The 17,199-nt window shown below is 40.8% G+C and overlaps 2 protein-coding genes across 2 annotated transcripts; both read left to right on the plus strand.

Moving 5' to 3' along the window:
• Window positions 1-280: 280 nt before the first annotated feature.
• On the plus strand, window positions 281-7,454 carry LOC103699080 (glutamine synthetase leaf isozyme, chloroplastic). Its single transcript, XM_039132858.2, has 14 exons — window positions 281-422; window positions 1,812-2,095; window positions 2,402-2,441; window positions 2,535-2,638; window positions 2,743-2,791; window positions 2,955-3,061; window positions 3,632-3,719; window positions 4,144-4,272; window positions 4,719-4,793; window positions 5,769-5,822; window positions 5,912-5,949; window positions 6,601-6,760; window positions 6,871-6,931; window positions 7,075-7,454. Exons 2-14 carry the CDS (start codon window positions 1,836-1,838, stop codon window positions 7,212-7,214), a joined length of 1,305 nt encoding a protein of 434 aa, XP_038988786.1. The 5' UTR covers window positions 281-422; window positions 1,812-1,835; the 3' UTR covers window positions 7,215-7,454.
• Window positions 7,455-7,736: 282 nt separating this feature from the next.
• LOC103723608 (membrane protein PM19L-like) lies at window positions 7,737-10,186 on the plus strand. The gene is made up of 4 exons (XM_008814569.6): window positions 7,737-8,302; window positions 8,420-8,639; window positions 9,742-9,787; window positions 9,908-10,186. Exons 1-4 carry the CDS (start codon window positions 7,888-7,890, stop codon window positions 10,022-10,024), a joined length of 798 nt encoding a protein of 265 aa, XP_008812791.2. The 5' UTR covers window positions 7,737-7,887; the 3' UTR covers window positions 10,025-10,186.
• The last annotated feature ends 7,013 nt before the right edge of the window (window positions 10,187-17,199 follow it).

Genomic DNA, 17,199 nt, shown 5'->3' on the forward strand with positions numbered 1-17,199 from the left:
AAGTTAAGAAGTATAATACATATATAACATAATCTATCCTGCCAAGTATATTTAGAAATATCCAACTAATCTATGCTGTCAGCATGTTATTCTATTTGAAATAACTTTTGGTCAACCACATTTTATATTTGAAAAGGAGATGCAAAGGAGGGAGGGAGTGAGAACCTTATGGCTCTTATCTTAGTCCAACGTCTCTGCGAGTCCCCAAGGGCAATTGTGCTCCACCCAAGGCCAACCCTATCTGCTAAGAAAAAGCCACCACCTTTTCTTTTTAAGGCTTGCACACGTCATTTGGCTCTTTATAAACTGTTAGCCTCAAAGCCAGAACTTGGCCTCTTTCATAACAGAAAGACTTTCTCTTCCTCTCATCTTCTTTCCTTTTAAGAGCCCCTTGCCACTTCTCCATACTTCCCTGTCCTCTGGTAAGCATTTCGCCTCTCTCATTTTCATGTAACGTAGAATGAGTTGCTTAGAGTTTGGTCATGATGGGTTCATGGCCTCATTGTTGCCATGCTTCCTGTGATGCTTTTATTTCTAGTCTTGGTATTCATTTTTCAGCCATTTGATGCATATTTGGTGAATGTTAAATGGATGATCTCTCTTGTTCTCTATCTGAAAATAAGAACCAACTCCACCTTGCTACAAACTTTAAGGGGTAGGTTGGGTCCCATTTCAATAGGGCTACGCTGGGATTGTTAGCTACAAACTAGTGTGCTTGGTAAAAGTTCGGTTATCTAAAACACTGTAGCACATGAATCCAAAAAAACAAAACAAAACAAAAAAACCCAAAGCTTCAGTGATTCTAGATTGGGTGGACATTACTTATTTAGTTGTTTGTGTTTTAATTGGGCTTCTGATTTGGTAGACATTAAAAGTGGGTGTTGTATATATGGGTTACATTTAGTCGTGGAATTAATGGAGAAGATATGGCTTGTTAAGAAGATTAATAATTCTTTGAGTGTTTTTCTCCTTCTAAAAAAAAGAAAAAAACAGAGAAAAGGAGGGAGAATCTCACCCTCTTTTGTGTGCTTGTTAAGTTGCAGTAATCCCTGTAGAAAGAGCAATCTCCTCTTTATTTTCATCTCTTTTTCCTCTTTTTTTTAAATTTTAGTTAGAGTTAAGATATGGGGGGGGGACTTGCTACCTTTAAGAAGAATCTACAAGAATAGCATGAACTCATTGTTTAGCAGGTCAGATGAAGGAAAGTGTATCAATCAGAATGCTTGGAAGGAACCTGAAAGAGCAAAATTTCAGGATACCAAATGTTACCTTGTACATAGATTGTGGGAAATCTATAGTTGAAGACTAGTACCTATTTGCTAGTGAATTTTTGATGCTTTCAGAAAAAAAGGATTTTAGTGTATATCCGATGCTCTGAAGCATATAAAGGAATTTATATGTCTCCAGTTATTTTTAGCTCCATTCTAAAAGAGTAGAAGATGCTGAGCATTAATGTTTCATCGGTGACCTGGGCATAGCTTTAAAACCTTAAGCATCAAACCTCATCCAATGAATACAGGTTCAATTTCTGTGTTCAATTTCTCTTCCTCTTCCTCTCTCAATTTTGTGCATTGTTCTATTCGTCGTTTGGATCCTGTGTTTTGCGCAACATACAGGTTCGAGAATATTTCATGATGAGTATGGCAAATCTGAAAAAAGTAGGCCCTGTCATGAACCTAGTTAGGAAAAACAAAACTGGTATATGTATGCAAGGAATTTCATACTCATTCTTACACTTTGAGATAATAAAAAATGCCAAGCTTTCATACTCAGGTCTTATCTTTTACTTAAATCTATCTTTTACAACATAGAGTTGGAGGAGGTAGTAGGAGAAGATGGCCCATATGCTGGTTCCTTCAATGCAATGTCGAATGGGAATTACAAGCAACTCTATTCAAGCTCGGCCCATCATGACCGCAAAGACGTGGAATTCTCTTCTGTCAAATGCTCGAAGGCCTAAGACTAAGAAGAGCACCTCTACCTTCAAAGTGCTTGCTCTGAAGTCTGACAATAATGGTGCTGTGTCAAGGTTGGAGAACCTGCTTAACTTGGACATCACCCCATTTACTGACAAAATTATCGCTGAGTACATCTGGTATGTAACAACAGCATCATTTTTCCTTTTCTCCTTTCAGTAGATTCAATAATAATCAGAAAAGAAAGTTATGACCAGATTAAAAATGATGTTAATGCAGTAGGAGAAGACATCATTTAGAAAAAAAGAATTTAGTGAACAAATTGATGTTCTTCTTTTCCATATGTGTATCATGCTGTAACCCAATGCAAATAAAGCAAGAGACATGATACCTTAGAGTAAAGATAAACTATTGGCCTTGTATTTATTTTTGTTTGAAATATAAATATAGTTTTTTTATTTCATTTATTTCTATGTTTAAAATAGGATTGGAGGAACAGGCATTGACATCCGAAGCAAAGCACGGGTATGCTCGTTGAGTGGTATCCAGAAAATATAAGGAATGTGCTAGATCTCTCTTTGTTGCTAATGACTAATATTCATCATATATAAATTTCAGACTGTTCCCAGGCCTGTGGAACACCCATCAGAGTTACCAAAGTGGAATTATGATGGATCAAGCACTGGACAAGCTCCTGGAGAAGATAGTGAAGTCATTTTATAGTGAGACATACTACTCTACAGATGTGTTATAGCTCTTTATTAAGTTCTTCAAGATGACCCTCTCTACTCTTCCCCCTGTCCTAAGCTACTATTTGTGCTTGCAGTCCCCAAGCTTTTTTTAGAGATCCATTTCGAGGAGGGAACAACATCTTGGTTAGTTACTGAAAGTTATATATGATATCTATTCATAATGGAGGTCAAAATAAAAGGCGTTCATAATTTCAAGCAAGAAAATCTCTTTTTTTTTGGTAAAGAAACTCTTTCAAACATCAAGTTTCTACAGTAGCTTATGAATTATGTCATAATTCTTGTGAAGGTAATATGTGATTGTTATACACCGAGTGGAGAACCCATTCCTACCAACAAACGTTACAGAGCTGCTCAAATCTTCAGTGAGAAAAAGGTCATTAATGAAACCCCTTGGTAAGTTTCATACATAGAAAATGTATACATATGGATATGTATGAGGTTTCACATATATACATTTCGACCATGGTCCGTCAAACCAGTACTGGTAGGCGTACTGGTGGCCTACCAGACCGGTTCGGTACCGGTTCGGACTGTTTCGTACCGGTGCCGAACCGGTCTGCATAGTACTGCACACCACACGTGCTACCCGCGCGCGCCTGCGCTGTTTCCAGCGGGCGTGAGCGCACTGCCTAGTGCGCACGTACCGGTTAGCACTGATACGCCTTTATACCGCACGGTTCCGGTACGCACCGTACGTCTCTGTACAGCTCGGTTCCGACCCCAGACCGATTCCATTTTCCACTGCCGTATCGGATTGGTCAAGGACCGGACCGGTCCATTACGGGCTGAACCGGCTGGCACGGGTTGGTTCAACATACCATGATTTTCAACAATTATATGTTTTACATTTCATGTGCTTGTGCACCTTCTCAATTTCTTTCTTTCTTTTTCAAAAGAAAGTTCAAGGCCTATAAAACTGAATTAATTTAATGTGATTTTCTCTACTTACTAAAATCCTTCCAGGTATGGGATAGAGCAAGAGTATACCTTACTCCAACCAAATGTGAAGTGGCCCCTGGGCTGGCCTGTAGGAGGATATCCAGGTCCCCAGGTAATACTGTTTTTCTTCTTCTTCAGAGACATTTGCTAGTTATCACAGATCAAAATCTGAGAGGTTCAAACAAAAGGGTGATGACCAAAGAGAACTAGATTAGAAGCTGTGAAAAGAAATATAGAAATGGTTGCCTCAATAGAGGATAAAAGAAGTGGTAGGATATGTCTTGTTGGTTATATTATAGTTATTGCTACAGTTTTCTAATCTAATTTGTGGCCTTCCTTAAGAATTATGATTGGTTCTGTATATGTTGCATATGTTGCACAATATATATCTCATAATGTGCATTTCATAGCACAGTAGATATTGGGCTATTTACTTTGAGAAATAGCACATGGAAGCTCTAATGTCACAACCTCACCACAAAGAATCAGAAATAAGTTTCATGATTCATAATCATATCATCTTTCAATTATTTCAGGGCCCCTACTACTGTGCAGCTGGGGCAGACAAGTCATTCGGGCGTGACATATCGGATGCTCATTATAAGGCTTGCTTATATGCCGGAATCAACATTAGTGGCACTAATGGGGAGGTTATGCCAGGCCAGGTACTGTATGCTCTTCTTTTCTTGCATTCATGGATGCATTCTCCTGTACTTTTTTCTTCTTCTTTTCACACTGTTTATTTCCACTCTGTTTTTTCTCTCTTTTTTTTTTCTTTCTTGTAACAGCTTTTATAGGTTTTAACTATTTTCTTTATAAAAAATGTGCCCATAAACTCTGTCTAAACATTACTTGACACATGATTTGTGCATATGTGATATAATTTTCTATTTGCGTAAATGAATTTAGTATGCAGATTCAAACATATCACATATGGTTGATTGCACTTGAATAGATATAGATTGTTAGAGAGGATAAGGATCTGAAGTTTAATGCTAGTCTGCGTTCTCTCTCTCTCTCTCTCTCTCTCTTTCTCTCTCTCTCTCTCTCATAGACATTTTCAATATGCAAACAATCTTGCCATCCTGACCACTTTAAATCATTTATCCAGTGGGAGTATCAAGTTGGACCAAGTGTGGGGATTGAAGCAAGTGACCATGTTTGGTGTTCAAGATACATTCTAGAGGTAATTTCTATTCTGCATTTGTTTTACAAAGGCAAGTGAGGAAAAGAATAAGCATGAATCATTTCTGATGGTTAACTCTTCAATAACTAATCCATTCACAGTCAACAAAGGGAGGAAAAGAGCAGTAGTGAAGCAGAGTTAGATGTTTGTTCCTTCTAAACACTAAAAAATTCATAGAATTGAATGTATTTCTCATTGTTTTATCCCTATGAAATCTCATGTCCAGCAACCAGAAAAAATAATTAAAATAATGGTAGTTATTTGCGAATATATTCATGATAAAACTTGGAAGCCTCAAAGTCACCCCTTCGATCCTATCATCAACTTGTGGTCCTTCTCAACCAGAAGTAGGAAGCTAATGGCAGATGGTTATCTGTCTCAAAATTCACTCAAGATCAAACTTCCTCATATCAGTTACATTCTTTCGTACCTCAAAGAAAGAATATTTCAAACTTAAGCAAGCTTCTTAGTATATTTAAATGTGTCTACTCATGTATAGAATAACTTCAAAAAAAAAAAATCTAGAGCATATCTGACATATTGTTAGTAATCAAGACCCAATGGAGCAACTAACCAGAGTCTTTCACAAGAAAGATAAGCTTTTCCAAAATGGTGGTTTTCAGCCATCCTTTTTCTTAAAAAAATGGTTTTTCTGGTAATTCCTCTTACCAGATAAACTTGTTCACTCACATCCTTGCAGGCCTAGCAACCAAACTTGGGAAATATGTAAATGTTGGCATCAGGGGAGGGATTAAAGAATGTTGGTTGTATTGACAGGCGCAGAATCCCTCTCTTGGTTAATGCTCTTATTATTTAGCTCCACTATCATCTAGAAAGACATACCATTGTTAATAATTTCGTTTTCTAGAAGTCGGGGACATAATTTTGTTCAAATATTCTAATATATGAATGAGAGCATAAAGTGCTATATACAATTTATTATATGTCGATAATTGTATTTTGTTCATCTTTCAGAGAATCACTGAACAAGCAGGCGTTGTACTCTCCCTTAATCCAAAACCAATAGAGGTATTTGCACTGGCTTGTGGTTAAGGCATTTATAGAACTATGAAATTAAATAATAATAATAATAATAATTTGTGACTTTATCTGGCTAGGGTGACTGGAATGGTGCAGGATGCCATACCAATTTCAGGTACCATTGTTAGGATGTCAGTTATTTTCATTCATGCGATATGTTTGAAGTCATGGAATGCAACCCTGATATTAATGTGTTTCAAATAAAGGGAGTTGAGCTCAATTATGCTTTGGAAAATGGGCATGTTTTATCTAATTTACAATAAATATAATCATGCTTGTTTGTATATGTGTGCTATTGATAAGAGCAAAAGGAAAAAGATAATACAATAATATGTGTTATCTAAATAACACTAACAAAGTTCAAATGAAATAAAAGAGAAATACTAGTTGATAAAGTACTATACTATTCTCTTATTTAATAATTTTGAATGTGAAAAGCTTAGAAGGCTTTGGATTTCCTAAACTTCAAAATTTCTAAATAATGTCTCAAACAATAAAAATCTTTCTTCGCTTCAATTTATTAATGATACAGTCCTAATCAAGAAAATGCTTACCGGTGTGTATTAGCAGTACAGCAGAGTCCAATTATGTTTTAGTCTTCACAGAAAAAAGGATTTTTACATATTTTATGATCAATTTATGAGAGAATATATAATGACAGACAGACAAAGCTGCATATGTTAGTCCTTGTCAGATTTATATGAGTTGTTAAAATTGTTTGCATGAAATTTACAAACAACATCAAATTTATGCACTGTCTGTGTAGTACAAAGAGCATGCGAGAAGAGGGTGGTTATGAAGTAATAAAGAAGGCAATTCTCAACCTCTCTCTCCGGCACAAGGAACACATTAGTGCATATGGAGAAGGAAATGAGCGGAGGTTGACAGGGAAGCATGAGACAGCCAACATAAACACCTTCTCTTGGGTAAGCATTGGAGACTCGCTTCTCGCATTACTACTCTATCATATACTTCTTCTAAATTACCTATGTTTCAGTGAATTTACTATATTTACGCATGTCCCTCTTACTAACAGGGTGTGGCCAATCGTGGCTGCTCTATTCGTGTCGGACGTGAAACTGAGAGACGAGGCAAAGGTGTGCTTCTGTCTGAAATATTTGCACAATTACTAAAAAAGCAGCTGCTGTTGTTGCAAAATCTAGCTGTTGCTGCGACGTAGAAATCGCGAATGCAATTGCATTAGTGACATCTTAGACCACCTTTTCTGTATTTTGTTTAGGCTACTTGGAAGATCGCCGCCCAGCTTCAAACATGGATCCATATGTGGTGACTTCTATGCTAGCAGAAACAACAATTCTGTGGGAACCAACTCTTGAATCTGAGGCTCTAGCTGCCAAGAAGTTGCAGTTGCAGGTTTGAAGCTCAAAAGTGATTTGGAGGGGGGCACGAAGAGAAAATTATCTGTCCCTCCACACTTGATACCAACTCTATTGGTGTTCTCCAACATCTTTCTAGTCTCATTTTTCTTTTCCTTCTCTTCTCTTGGTTTGTTCAGTATTTTTTTTAATAATTTGACCTGCTCTTTTCCTTTTGAATTTAAAGACAGAATATTCCATGAATGGTAGGAATAAATGGTCAGCAAGTTCCATTTAAGTGCCAGTTGGAGAATTTCTTCTGGTGTTCCTTTTGTTCCTGTGGTGGTTACAAGAATCCAGATATTACTGAGATCTAGGATTAGATTGCTATTTTATTCAATATATTGTGCCACAATGGACCAAGGCGCCAAGCCTTGTTGGTTTTGGTGCAGCCAGTAATAATTTTGATGGTACCTAACTTTCAATGGCTCACTATAGTAGAATATCTCATTGCCACAGATTACTTAGATCATAACATGGCTAAATACAGTAACATCAGATGACATCCTTTCAGTAAGATCTGGGACCTGCAAGTTGGTGAGAACGTTTCGGTCCAAAGACAATAAGATCTGAAAAAATTTTGATTCATGGAGGAATATAGAATGTGAAATCTGGCATTCAAGTGGTATCTAGTTTCTGCATTGAATGCATGGATATATATATCGAAATATCTCATCATGATTCTTCTAAACAAACTTTGCTGTCTGTGGATGAGCTTGCAGGCATGGGATCCTAATAAGAAATACTTTCCTTCATTTACGAGAAAGGAAGGAGATACCTCCTATAAAGAGCAAGGGATGCTATCCTTTCCTTTGCACCAAAGGCAGACCAATTCATTAAGCTGCAGCCATATCTTATGCCTCTCTCTTTATGGCTTGCCTATATATATGCATTTAGGCTTTGCCAAGCTAGTCATTTGTTGTTGGTTCTCTATAAAATTCAGGTTACCCTTAGCACTTTCTATCATGGCCTCCCGAGTGCCAAGGCCTCTTGCATCCTTCCTCCTCTTCCTCAACCTCATAATGTACATCATAGTCGCGATGATTGCTGGTTGGGCCATTAACTATGGTATCGATGAGACTCCTCATGCAGGTAATTTGGGTAGCCTGAAGGATATGCTAGCTTGAATCTAATTGAAGGAATGTCGGTCCTGCGCAATTTAATGGCCATGCTATTAACAGTGTTCAATGTTTCATGTGCATTTGGCAGTGTTAAGCTTGTCGATACCGACTCGACTTTTTCCAATATACTATCCAATTGGTAACCTAGCCACCGGATTCTTCGTCATCTTCTCGCTTATCACCGGAGTTGTAGGCATTGCCACTTCAGTCACTGGCTTACAGGATGTCCTCATGTGGACTTCGGCCAGCTTATTGTCAGCTTCAGCTTCTTCTTTCATTACATGGGCCCTCACACTTCTGGCCATGGGGTAATAACTTTTTCCTTTCATTTCTAACACTTAAGAATAGCTAAGCATACAAAGTCAAAAGTTCTGTATCAATGTTGTCAAATGAGAGAGCCATTCTTGAGCAACTCATGTTTGGTTTGACTCCTGGTTCAATTGGGGCTTGCTGAATTAATTAAGTGACCCAAGCCGAGACTGAACATAGCTCAAGATAGTTTTAAACCAAGCTTGAGAACTGCTTGTCTTTCATGTTTCTATTTGGGAAAACTCATTAACAAAATTCATCTATAGAAAGTGATATTCTTGAGTGTTTGTTTCGGATTTTCTTGTACCATTTAAAGAGCCCATAATTTGAATTTGTTTTTCAATATCAATATTGATTTAAGAGATGAATTTCGTTAACCGAAATGCATTCCAATTCTGGCCATCAAGTTGATTCTTACTGATTGAGGTTAGCTTCCAATGTAAACAAAGAGTTCTCAGCAGGGACGCATCCTCTTGCTTCCTTAACAAGTGGTTCTTAACAGCTCAAGTTTGAACCCAAAGTCAATCAAGCCACGCCAGAGACTGGAAGTTTGGCTTGCATCAGAATCAAACTTCAAGACTGGGCATGGATTGGCATTACATTCAAAGAATTATTGAATTAAATCTTCATAATTTAAACCACCAAAGCTAGAATATCCACCAAAAGAACCAATTGAGATGACATGTGCAATCAGGTGCTTAGTCCTACATTGGCTATTGGATAGATTTGGGTACTTAATTATATAGGGCCAAGGAACCCTAATAACTCCTTTTGGCCAGCCTTTTTGGATGCAGTCCTGGATTATAACAAATGGTATCAGAACAAACTCAATTCATAGTCCATATGGACTCGGGGATATTGCAGCACCGGCCCATTAGGGCCAACTACAAACCAATCATAGTATTTGTGCTTCTTGGACTCTTAGCCTAGTTAGGATGCATATGACTGTGTTAATTCTACATCGGCTATGCACTGGGTAGATCTTGAATACTTACAAAGGATTAAAAAATATACATAATACCTTCCAGCTAGCTTTTTTAGATGAGATTCTAGGTCATTACACTAATCATTATGTCATTCACCAAAACTTCTTTCCTTCAGGCTGGCCTGCAAAGAGATTAGCATAAGCCGGAGCCCCCCAAAGTTGGTAAGATCCTGTGAACTCGACTAAAAGAAGCATCGATTTAATTAGCCCCATGATCAACTTAGCTTCCGGACAAGAAGCCATTATTTCCAATATTTAAAATCTACATTACCATTTGTGCAGAGAACGCTGGAGACACTGACCATCATCTTGAGCGGCACTCAACTGCTGTGCACAGGGGCCATCAATGCTGGTGCAACAAGCACCATGAGGCCAGACCACCTCACCGGACGAGTCTGAGACCATGGAAATCACTCCTGCTATGTTATCTAATTCTCCGTATGCCCTATGTTTAAATTTTTTGCAACTATCATCTTCCATCAGTTTTATGTTCCTCATTTTTCTGTAATTATTGGACGTAAAACACTTATGGAATTTACAAAGACAGGTCTCCTACATAAACCATGGAACTCCATAGAACACAAATTAAAGTTCAATCGATAGCATGCAGATAAAATAAGTTGAGAAAAAACTATTGATTCTCTCGGGTCCATCAGTTATCAGAAATTCAATGCATCAACACTGTTTCTCAGGCTACAAGTTCCGACTTGAGGAATCTCAAACTCGCCTTCTCATAAAACTGGAACCTTTACTAGGCTTCAAGGATTATAAATAGGCTATTCCACATGATACAAATTCATAATATAGATGTACAAAGAATGAGCAATATCGAAACAAATTTGTAATTATCCTTCGACATCTTATCAAATTTTGTCACGAGAAAATGGATCGAGGGAACTGATTAGCCTCAATCAGCTTATGCAAATGGCACATAAAATTGCTTTCACATTTCTCTCTCCAAACATCATAATTGATGAAGGCACTTGGATATTACTGATACAACAGTAAAAAGGACAGTGGGGAGAAGTAAACAACTGTAACAATGCAAAACCTTGCCCAAAATGGCTAGTCAGATGGTATTATTTGGATTCCTTGATCCTATATAAGTACTCAAGATCTACCAAGCGAATAACCGATGTGAGACTAAACATGTGCCCGCACGGGTCCTCACAACAACAGTGTGTTTGCACAGACAAAAGCTAACAAGAGTTGAATATAATCAGAAGGTCGGAAAGTCGGACAGTTGGTAGGCCGACAAAATCCAGAAAATCCAAAAGAAATGATTTTTGATGCTGTCAGACAGACTTTCTGAACTCTCATTCAGATTTGAGCTTGGGCAATTCCAGCATCGAGAATGGAACCTTGCATCCTGAAACTACCATCACATTGGCTACTGTTGGGGGAAAAATCATCCCACAAATACAATTAAGGCACCCAGATCCGAGCACAGAAGCTGCCGAGCTCATCCAGGCCGAGCTTATCCAAGCCGCCGAGCACAGAAGGCTGCCGAGCTCATCCAGGCTGCCGAGCTCAAAAGACTGAGGCCAGAAAGCTGAGCACAGAAGCTGCCGAGCTCATCCAGGCCGCCGAGCACAGAAGGCTGCCGAGCTCATCCAGGCCGCCGAGCTCAGAAGGCTAAGCTCAAAAGGCCGAGCACAGAAGGCCGAGCTCAGAAGGCCGAGCTCAGAAGGCCGAGCTCAGAAGGCTGCCGAGCTCATCCAGGCTGCCGAGCTCAGAAGGCCGAGCACAGAATGCTGCCGAGCTCAGAAGGCCGAGCACAGAAGGCCGAGACCAGAAGGCCGAGCTCAAAAGGCTGTCGAGCTCAGAAGGCCGAGCACAGAAGGCCGAGACCAGAAGGCCGAGCACAGAAGGCCGAGACCAGAAGACCGAGCACAGCAGGCCGAGACCAGAAGGCCGAGCTCAGAAGGCCGAGCATAGCAGGCCGAGCACAGAAGGCCGAGCACAGAAAGCCGAGCACAGCAGGCCGAGCACAGCAGGCCGAGCACAGCAGGCCGAGACCAGAAGGTTGAGCTGACCTCAGAAGGCCGACCTCGTCGTCTATATGCTGCGGCCATGCCCTGCAGCAGCCTCACTGCACCATGCTTTACTTGCCGGCCACGCCACGACATATTAATCAGGAACCATACTCTGCTACGACTGTCAACGCCTCACCATTCCCAAGAATGTACTGCACTGCGCGCCACAAGCAAGCTCTGGCTACGCGCCATCTCCTCCCATTATGGGAACGGGCCATCCACGGCAACTCATTACTTCACACGCCCACGTCCAATCGTGACGGTAACCCATTAATTCGCCCAGTCACATCATAGGTAACCCTGCCACTCTCCCTATAAAAAGGGAGGCTTCTTCCTCCCAAAGGAATTTTTTCGGACTTCTACATACAGTCCCTCTCCTTCTCCAAAATTAAGCCCCCCTCTGACTTAAGCATCGGAGGGCCGGCGCCGGAAAAGCCCGGCCGCCGGCTTCTTGCAGGTTCCCCCGGAAGGAGCCGCACGCCGACGATCCACCGCCCACCGTTCTCGCTCACAGGCCCCCCCGGAGGACGCCGCCAGCCGACGAACCGCCGTCTGCCGATTCTCCCACCGGAGCTCCTCCTCCTCCTCGGTTCGCGGCCGCCCCCGGGTCCAATTTCCAGCAACACTCCACGGCAACTCATTACTTCACACGCCCACGTCCAATCGTGACGGTAACCCATTAATTTGCCCAATCACATCACAGGTAACCCTGCCACTCTCCCTATAAAAAAGAAGGCTTCTTCCTCCCAAAGGGCCAATTTCGGACTTCTACATACAATCCCTCTCCTTCTCCAAAATTAAGCCCCCCTCTGACTTAAGCATCGGAGGGCTGGCGCCGGAAAAGCCCGGCCACCGGCTTCTTGCAGGTCCCCCGGAGGACGCCGCTCGCCGACGGATCGCCGTCCGCCAGTGTTCGCTGGAGCTCCTCCTCCTCGGTTCGCGACCGCCCCCGGGTCCAATTTCCAGCAACAGTTGGCGCTAGAGGAAGGGCCCGAGTTGCGGCCATGAAACTAAGGAGCAGAGGAGTCTTTAACGCCTCTTAGCATCATGCTCCAAGTCCCAAACGCTCAGTCCAGAATTCACCACCAAGATCTCCGGTAGATCAAGTTTGTGGAGTGATTGATTATAACCCTATTTGATTTTGATGAGCTCAAAGCATTTGAGTATATCTTATACTAATAAATTCAATCTAGTGTTTCAGCCAAATATTTGTGAATTTATGTTTGTCTCTAGCTTTGGTTCAATACATTTTGGCTAAGTATGGAACTCAGTTTGAACCAAAGTCTGAAGCTCGAGTCGACTCTGGAAGATTACGAGTCAACTCCAAGTGTTTCAGAAGCTCTGGCACATGCTCGAGTCAACTCCGGTACACTACGAGTCGACTCCGACTGAGAACTGACAGAAAGACAGAAAGTTGATTTTCAGACCCTGTCAGCGAGTCGACTCCAGAAGGGTTCGAGTCGACTCCGATGGTTGCCGAGTCGACTCCCGACGTTTTCGAGTCGACTCCAAAGGGTAAAAAAAAGAAAGACAGAACAATGTATTTCAGACCCTGCAACCGAGTCGACTCCAGAAGGTTACGAGTCGACTCCGAAGTTTGTCGAGTCGACTCCAACAAAGTGCGAGTCGACTCCGAGGCAGTTCAACTCAAAACACAGAGAAACAGTTTTCGGATCCTGAGAGCCGAGTCGACTCCAACAAAGTGCGAGTCGACTCCGAGGCAGTTCAACTCAAAACACAGAGAAACAGTTTTTGGATCCTGAGAGCCGAGCCGACTCCAAGTGCTCCCGAGTCGACTCCCAAGTCAGCCGAATCGACCCCAACAAAATCCGAGTCGACTCCGAGGCAGTTCAACTCCAAACACAGAAGATCAGTTTTCGAGCTCTGAGAGCCGAGTCGACTCGAGAAAGAAATGCAGAAAAACAGATCTCTGGAACTCTGAGAACGAGTCGTCTCCAGAGGGCCGAGTCATCTCCGGACATTGGCGAGTCGACTCCAAGTTTGGCCGAGTCGACTCCAAAACGGGACAGCACTTTATTTCAAATTTTGAACAGTGGGCGAGTCGTCTCCCGTAAAGCATGAGTCGACTCTAGCAACAGCCGAGTCGACTCCAGATCGAGCGAGTCGATTCCGATCCCAACGGACACTATGTCAGAAATTGCAGACTGTACAGAACGGCTCTAAAAGTGTGTCTAACGGCTATTTTTCGATGGGGATTGCTTAAATAGCCAGAGTAAACAGTAATAGACATCAAGAGAGAGACTCCATTCAAAGCAAAAGGGATTTCCACCTACCAAAGCCTCTCAAGAGTTAATACAAGAGAAAGAAGGAAGAAGTGCATTGAAGTCCATCCTCCAAACGTCTTCCTCGCATTCAAGGCTCTCCTCTGACATCAGATCATCAGTGCATTCAAAGAGGAGACTCAGAGTTCGAGAAGCCCCTTCTTCCTCTTCCAAAATCTGTTTGAGGGCTTCTAACTCTACATTATTTATATTGTTCATATTTGCTTTTTAAGAAGCTTTTCCTGTACTCTTTACAAACTGTTTTCTTGTTACTTGATTCAATCAGGGGATTGAATCAAGGTTGTTGAGGTTTGTTGGTGAGCCGAAGTTAAAACCAACGGTGTAAGGGTTCGATTGTGATCCCGGAAAAACAATCGGATGGTTCTAGTCGGTGAGCCTGTGAAAACCGACCGAGTTCGTTGTGATCTCGTGAAAACAACAAGTTGGGTTGTGAACTTGTAAAACAACCGGCTGTAATCCTAGGGATTATAGTGAACTCCCAAGTGAAGCTTGGGGAGTGGACGTAGGAGCAAGGGTTAGCTTCGAACCACTATAAAACCTCTTGTGTTTGTAATTGGTTCATTGTCTCTTCCATCCTCTCCACTCACTACAACTAGTAATCTAATTAATCAGCCTGCAATAATATTAATTAGTTACTCATTAAGTTTTTAATTTGCAATTATTACTTAAAACCCAATTCACCCCCCCCCTCTTGGGTTGTCTTCTTGGGCAACAAAGTTCCACAAGTCCAACTCGAGCACTTCGATGCGCTAGTGCAGCAAGTCCAAGCGCTAGCCATTGCAGCCCAAAGCCTGCTGTTGCCCAAGGTGACAAGCCAAGAGGGGGGGGTGAATTGGTTTCTTTTTAAATTTAAACTATCTTACTCAAGTCAAATGGATGGTTAGTAAGCTAAAGCAAATCACAACACAAACAACACAAAGTATAGTGGTTCGGTGCTCTCCTTAGCACCTACGTCCACTCCCCAAGCGACCCCTTGGGAATTCACTATAATCTCGCAGATTACAGTTGGATTGTTTTCCGGGCTCACAATCCAAAAACCTTTGTTGGTTTTACGGGCTCACCAACGAACCTTTACACTTTGGTTTTCCGGGTTCACCAAAAACCTTTGTTGGTTTTACGGGCTCACCAACGAACCTTTACAATTGGTTTTTCGGGTTCACCAATCAACCTACTCCATTGGTTTTCCGGGCTCACCAACCAACCTTTACAAGTTGTTTAACAAATAAAGAAGGAAGATTTAAACTCCTAAATGAGCAAATGAAACAATATAAACTACAAAGAAGAGTATAGAAAATATTTATCGCTTTGAAGTGGCTTCTCTCTTCTTTGTCAAGAATGCTTCACTCTACAAGGGAGGATGGAGCTCTTGATGACTCTTTGAATCTGTTCAACCCCTTTCTTTGATTCTTGAATGAAGCACTTGGATGAAGAAGATTAGGGCACTTTTGTTTTCTTGTGTACTCTTTGATATTGCTTTCAAAAGGTTGTTCTATCTGATGAATAGTGCCACTTTAAATAGTCTCCTATATCCATTGAACAAGCCCCAATGGTTAGAATTCAAAAACTAGCCGTTACTGACTTTAGGAAGGACAAAAAGTACATCTGCAGAACTAGCCGTTATGCTTCAGCCCGTGTTTGGGTCGGCTCAACCTGTCCTTGGGTCGACCCAACTTTCACTTGGGTCGACTCAAACATTCCTTGGGTCGACTCTCTCAGAAAACACAGAAACTTGAAATTCAGCCTTCCTTCCCTTGGGTCGACCCAACCATTCTTTGGGTCGACTCAGAGTTCACTTGGGTCGACTCAACTTCTTCTTGGGTCGACCCTCTCAGTAATTCCAGAGAACCATTTTCTGTCTTCTTTTCTGTCTTGCCTTTGGGTCGACCCTCTCAGGGTTTGGGTCGACTCAAGCTTGGGTCGACTCAACTACTTCTTGAGTCGACCCTCTCAGTGAATCCAGAGAACCATTGTTCTGTCTTGTTTTGAGGATCTTGATGTTTGGGTCGACTCATGCTTTCCTTGGGTCGACCCAACTCACTGTTCATCTGTGCCATTTTTGCAGAAGTGTGCCAAATAATTTTTTGATGTGCCGGGGTCGACCCAATCATCCTTTGGGTCGACTCAATCCACACTTTGCTGCATCTCAAGGTTAGATTCATTCAAATAAACAATGAAATGTATCTATATCAATTTATACAAATATCCTGAGAGTAATAGTCTTATAAATGAAGTATCAATTTAACTTATAACATACTCTAGATAATTGCTTGTTAATCATCAAAATAACACTATCATCCTCAATCTCCCCCTTTTTGATGATTACAAAATAAAGAGTATGAGCCCATTGATACTTGTCTTTAAAATCAGTTTTTTTGAAAGGGCTTAACTTGCTGAATTTCAGCTTTTCATATATAAGAGTGAAATCTCCCCCTATTTCATTTAAATGTTGCCAATTTGACTTTTTGAATTGCTCCCCCTTTCATTTATAATTCATTAACGATGAAACTTCAAAAATTTGAGATAAAATATGAGTTTCAGGTTATGTATCGGGGTGCGAGAGGTGCGTGCCAAATTCTGAAATTATATGTGCCAAATTCTGAAATTTGATAGAAATTTTTGATTTGATGATTTTCATTGTTACAAATTGCTCCCCCTTAGATGTATAAGCTTTCTTATATGATTTTCAATTTGTTTGCCCAATTATTTCTCTTTTCTTGCATAAGTTCTTATTTCTCTTTCTTTACATAACTTCTTATTTCTTTTTCTTTACTTCTCCTTTCTTTAACTTTCTTTACTTTTGCTCTTATTATTCTTTCTTTACTTACTCTAAAGATATCTTTAGTTCTCCCCTTTTTGTTACTTTATTTACTCTAAACAATATCTTTACTTCTCCTAAAATAAATACTCTTTCTTTACTTTTCTCCCTTTTTGTTATCATCAAAAAGATACATGGGAAAGATGCAATAAATACCAAACTTCAAACTTCATTGATCAAAATGGAAACATTTTCATACATTCATGCCAAAAACAAAAACAGATACAATGTTTCTGAATCAAAGTTTAAAAATACATGATAAAAGCAAAATACATATGAGAACTAGATATCTAGCCTAGGCTCTAAACATAGATGCTAAGATCAGCCTAAGGAGACTCTAACGGCCGGGATCTAGTCCTCATCCTCCTAGTGTACGTGGCGAGGGGAGGTCGAGCCTGGTGAGACTGTGTCTGGCGTGGA

The sequence above is a fragment of the Phoenix dactylifera genome, chromosome 17, assembly GCF_051530095.1.
Source record: "Phoenix dactylifera cultivar Ajwa chromosome 17, Ajwa_hap1_PhDact_Kaust_v1.1, whole genome shotgun sequence".
Classification (NCBI taxonomy): Eukaryota; Viridiplantae; Streptophyta; class Magnoliopsida; order Arecales; family Arecaceae; genus Phoenix; species Phoenix dactylifera.

Bases quoted from the DNA above. Each gene is read 5' to 3' on its own strand.
- LOC103699080 (XM_039132858.2), top strand. From the start codon at position 1,836: ATGGCCCATATGCTGGTTCCTTCAATGCAATGTCGAATGGGAATTACA. The intron at 4,273-4,718 runs GTACTGTATGCT...TCATTTATCCAG, and splicing joins GGGAGGTTATGCCAGGCCAG to TGGGAGTATCAAGTTGGACC. The intron at 5,823-5,911 runs GTATTTGCACTG...TTATCTGGCTAG, and splicing joins TTAATCCAAAACCAATAGAG to GGTGACTGGAATGGTGCAGG.
- LOC103723608 (XM_008814569.6), top strand. From the start codon at position 7,888: ATGATTCTTCTAAACAAACTTTGCTGTCTGTGGATGAGCTTGCAGGCA. The intron at 8,303-8,419 runs GTAATTTGGGTA...TGCATTTGGCAG, and splicing joins CGATGAGACTCCTCATGCAG to TGTTAAGCTTGTCGATACCG. The intron at 9,788-9,907 runs GTAAGATCCTGT...CCATTTGTGCAG, and splicing joins GCCGGAGCCCCCCAAAGTTG to AGAACGCTGGAGACACTGAC.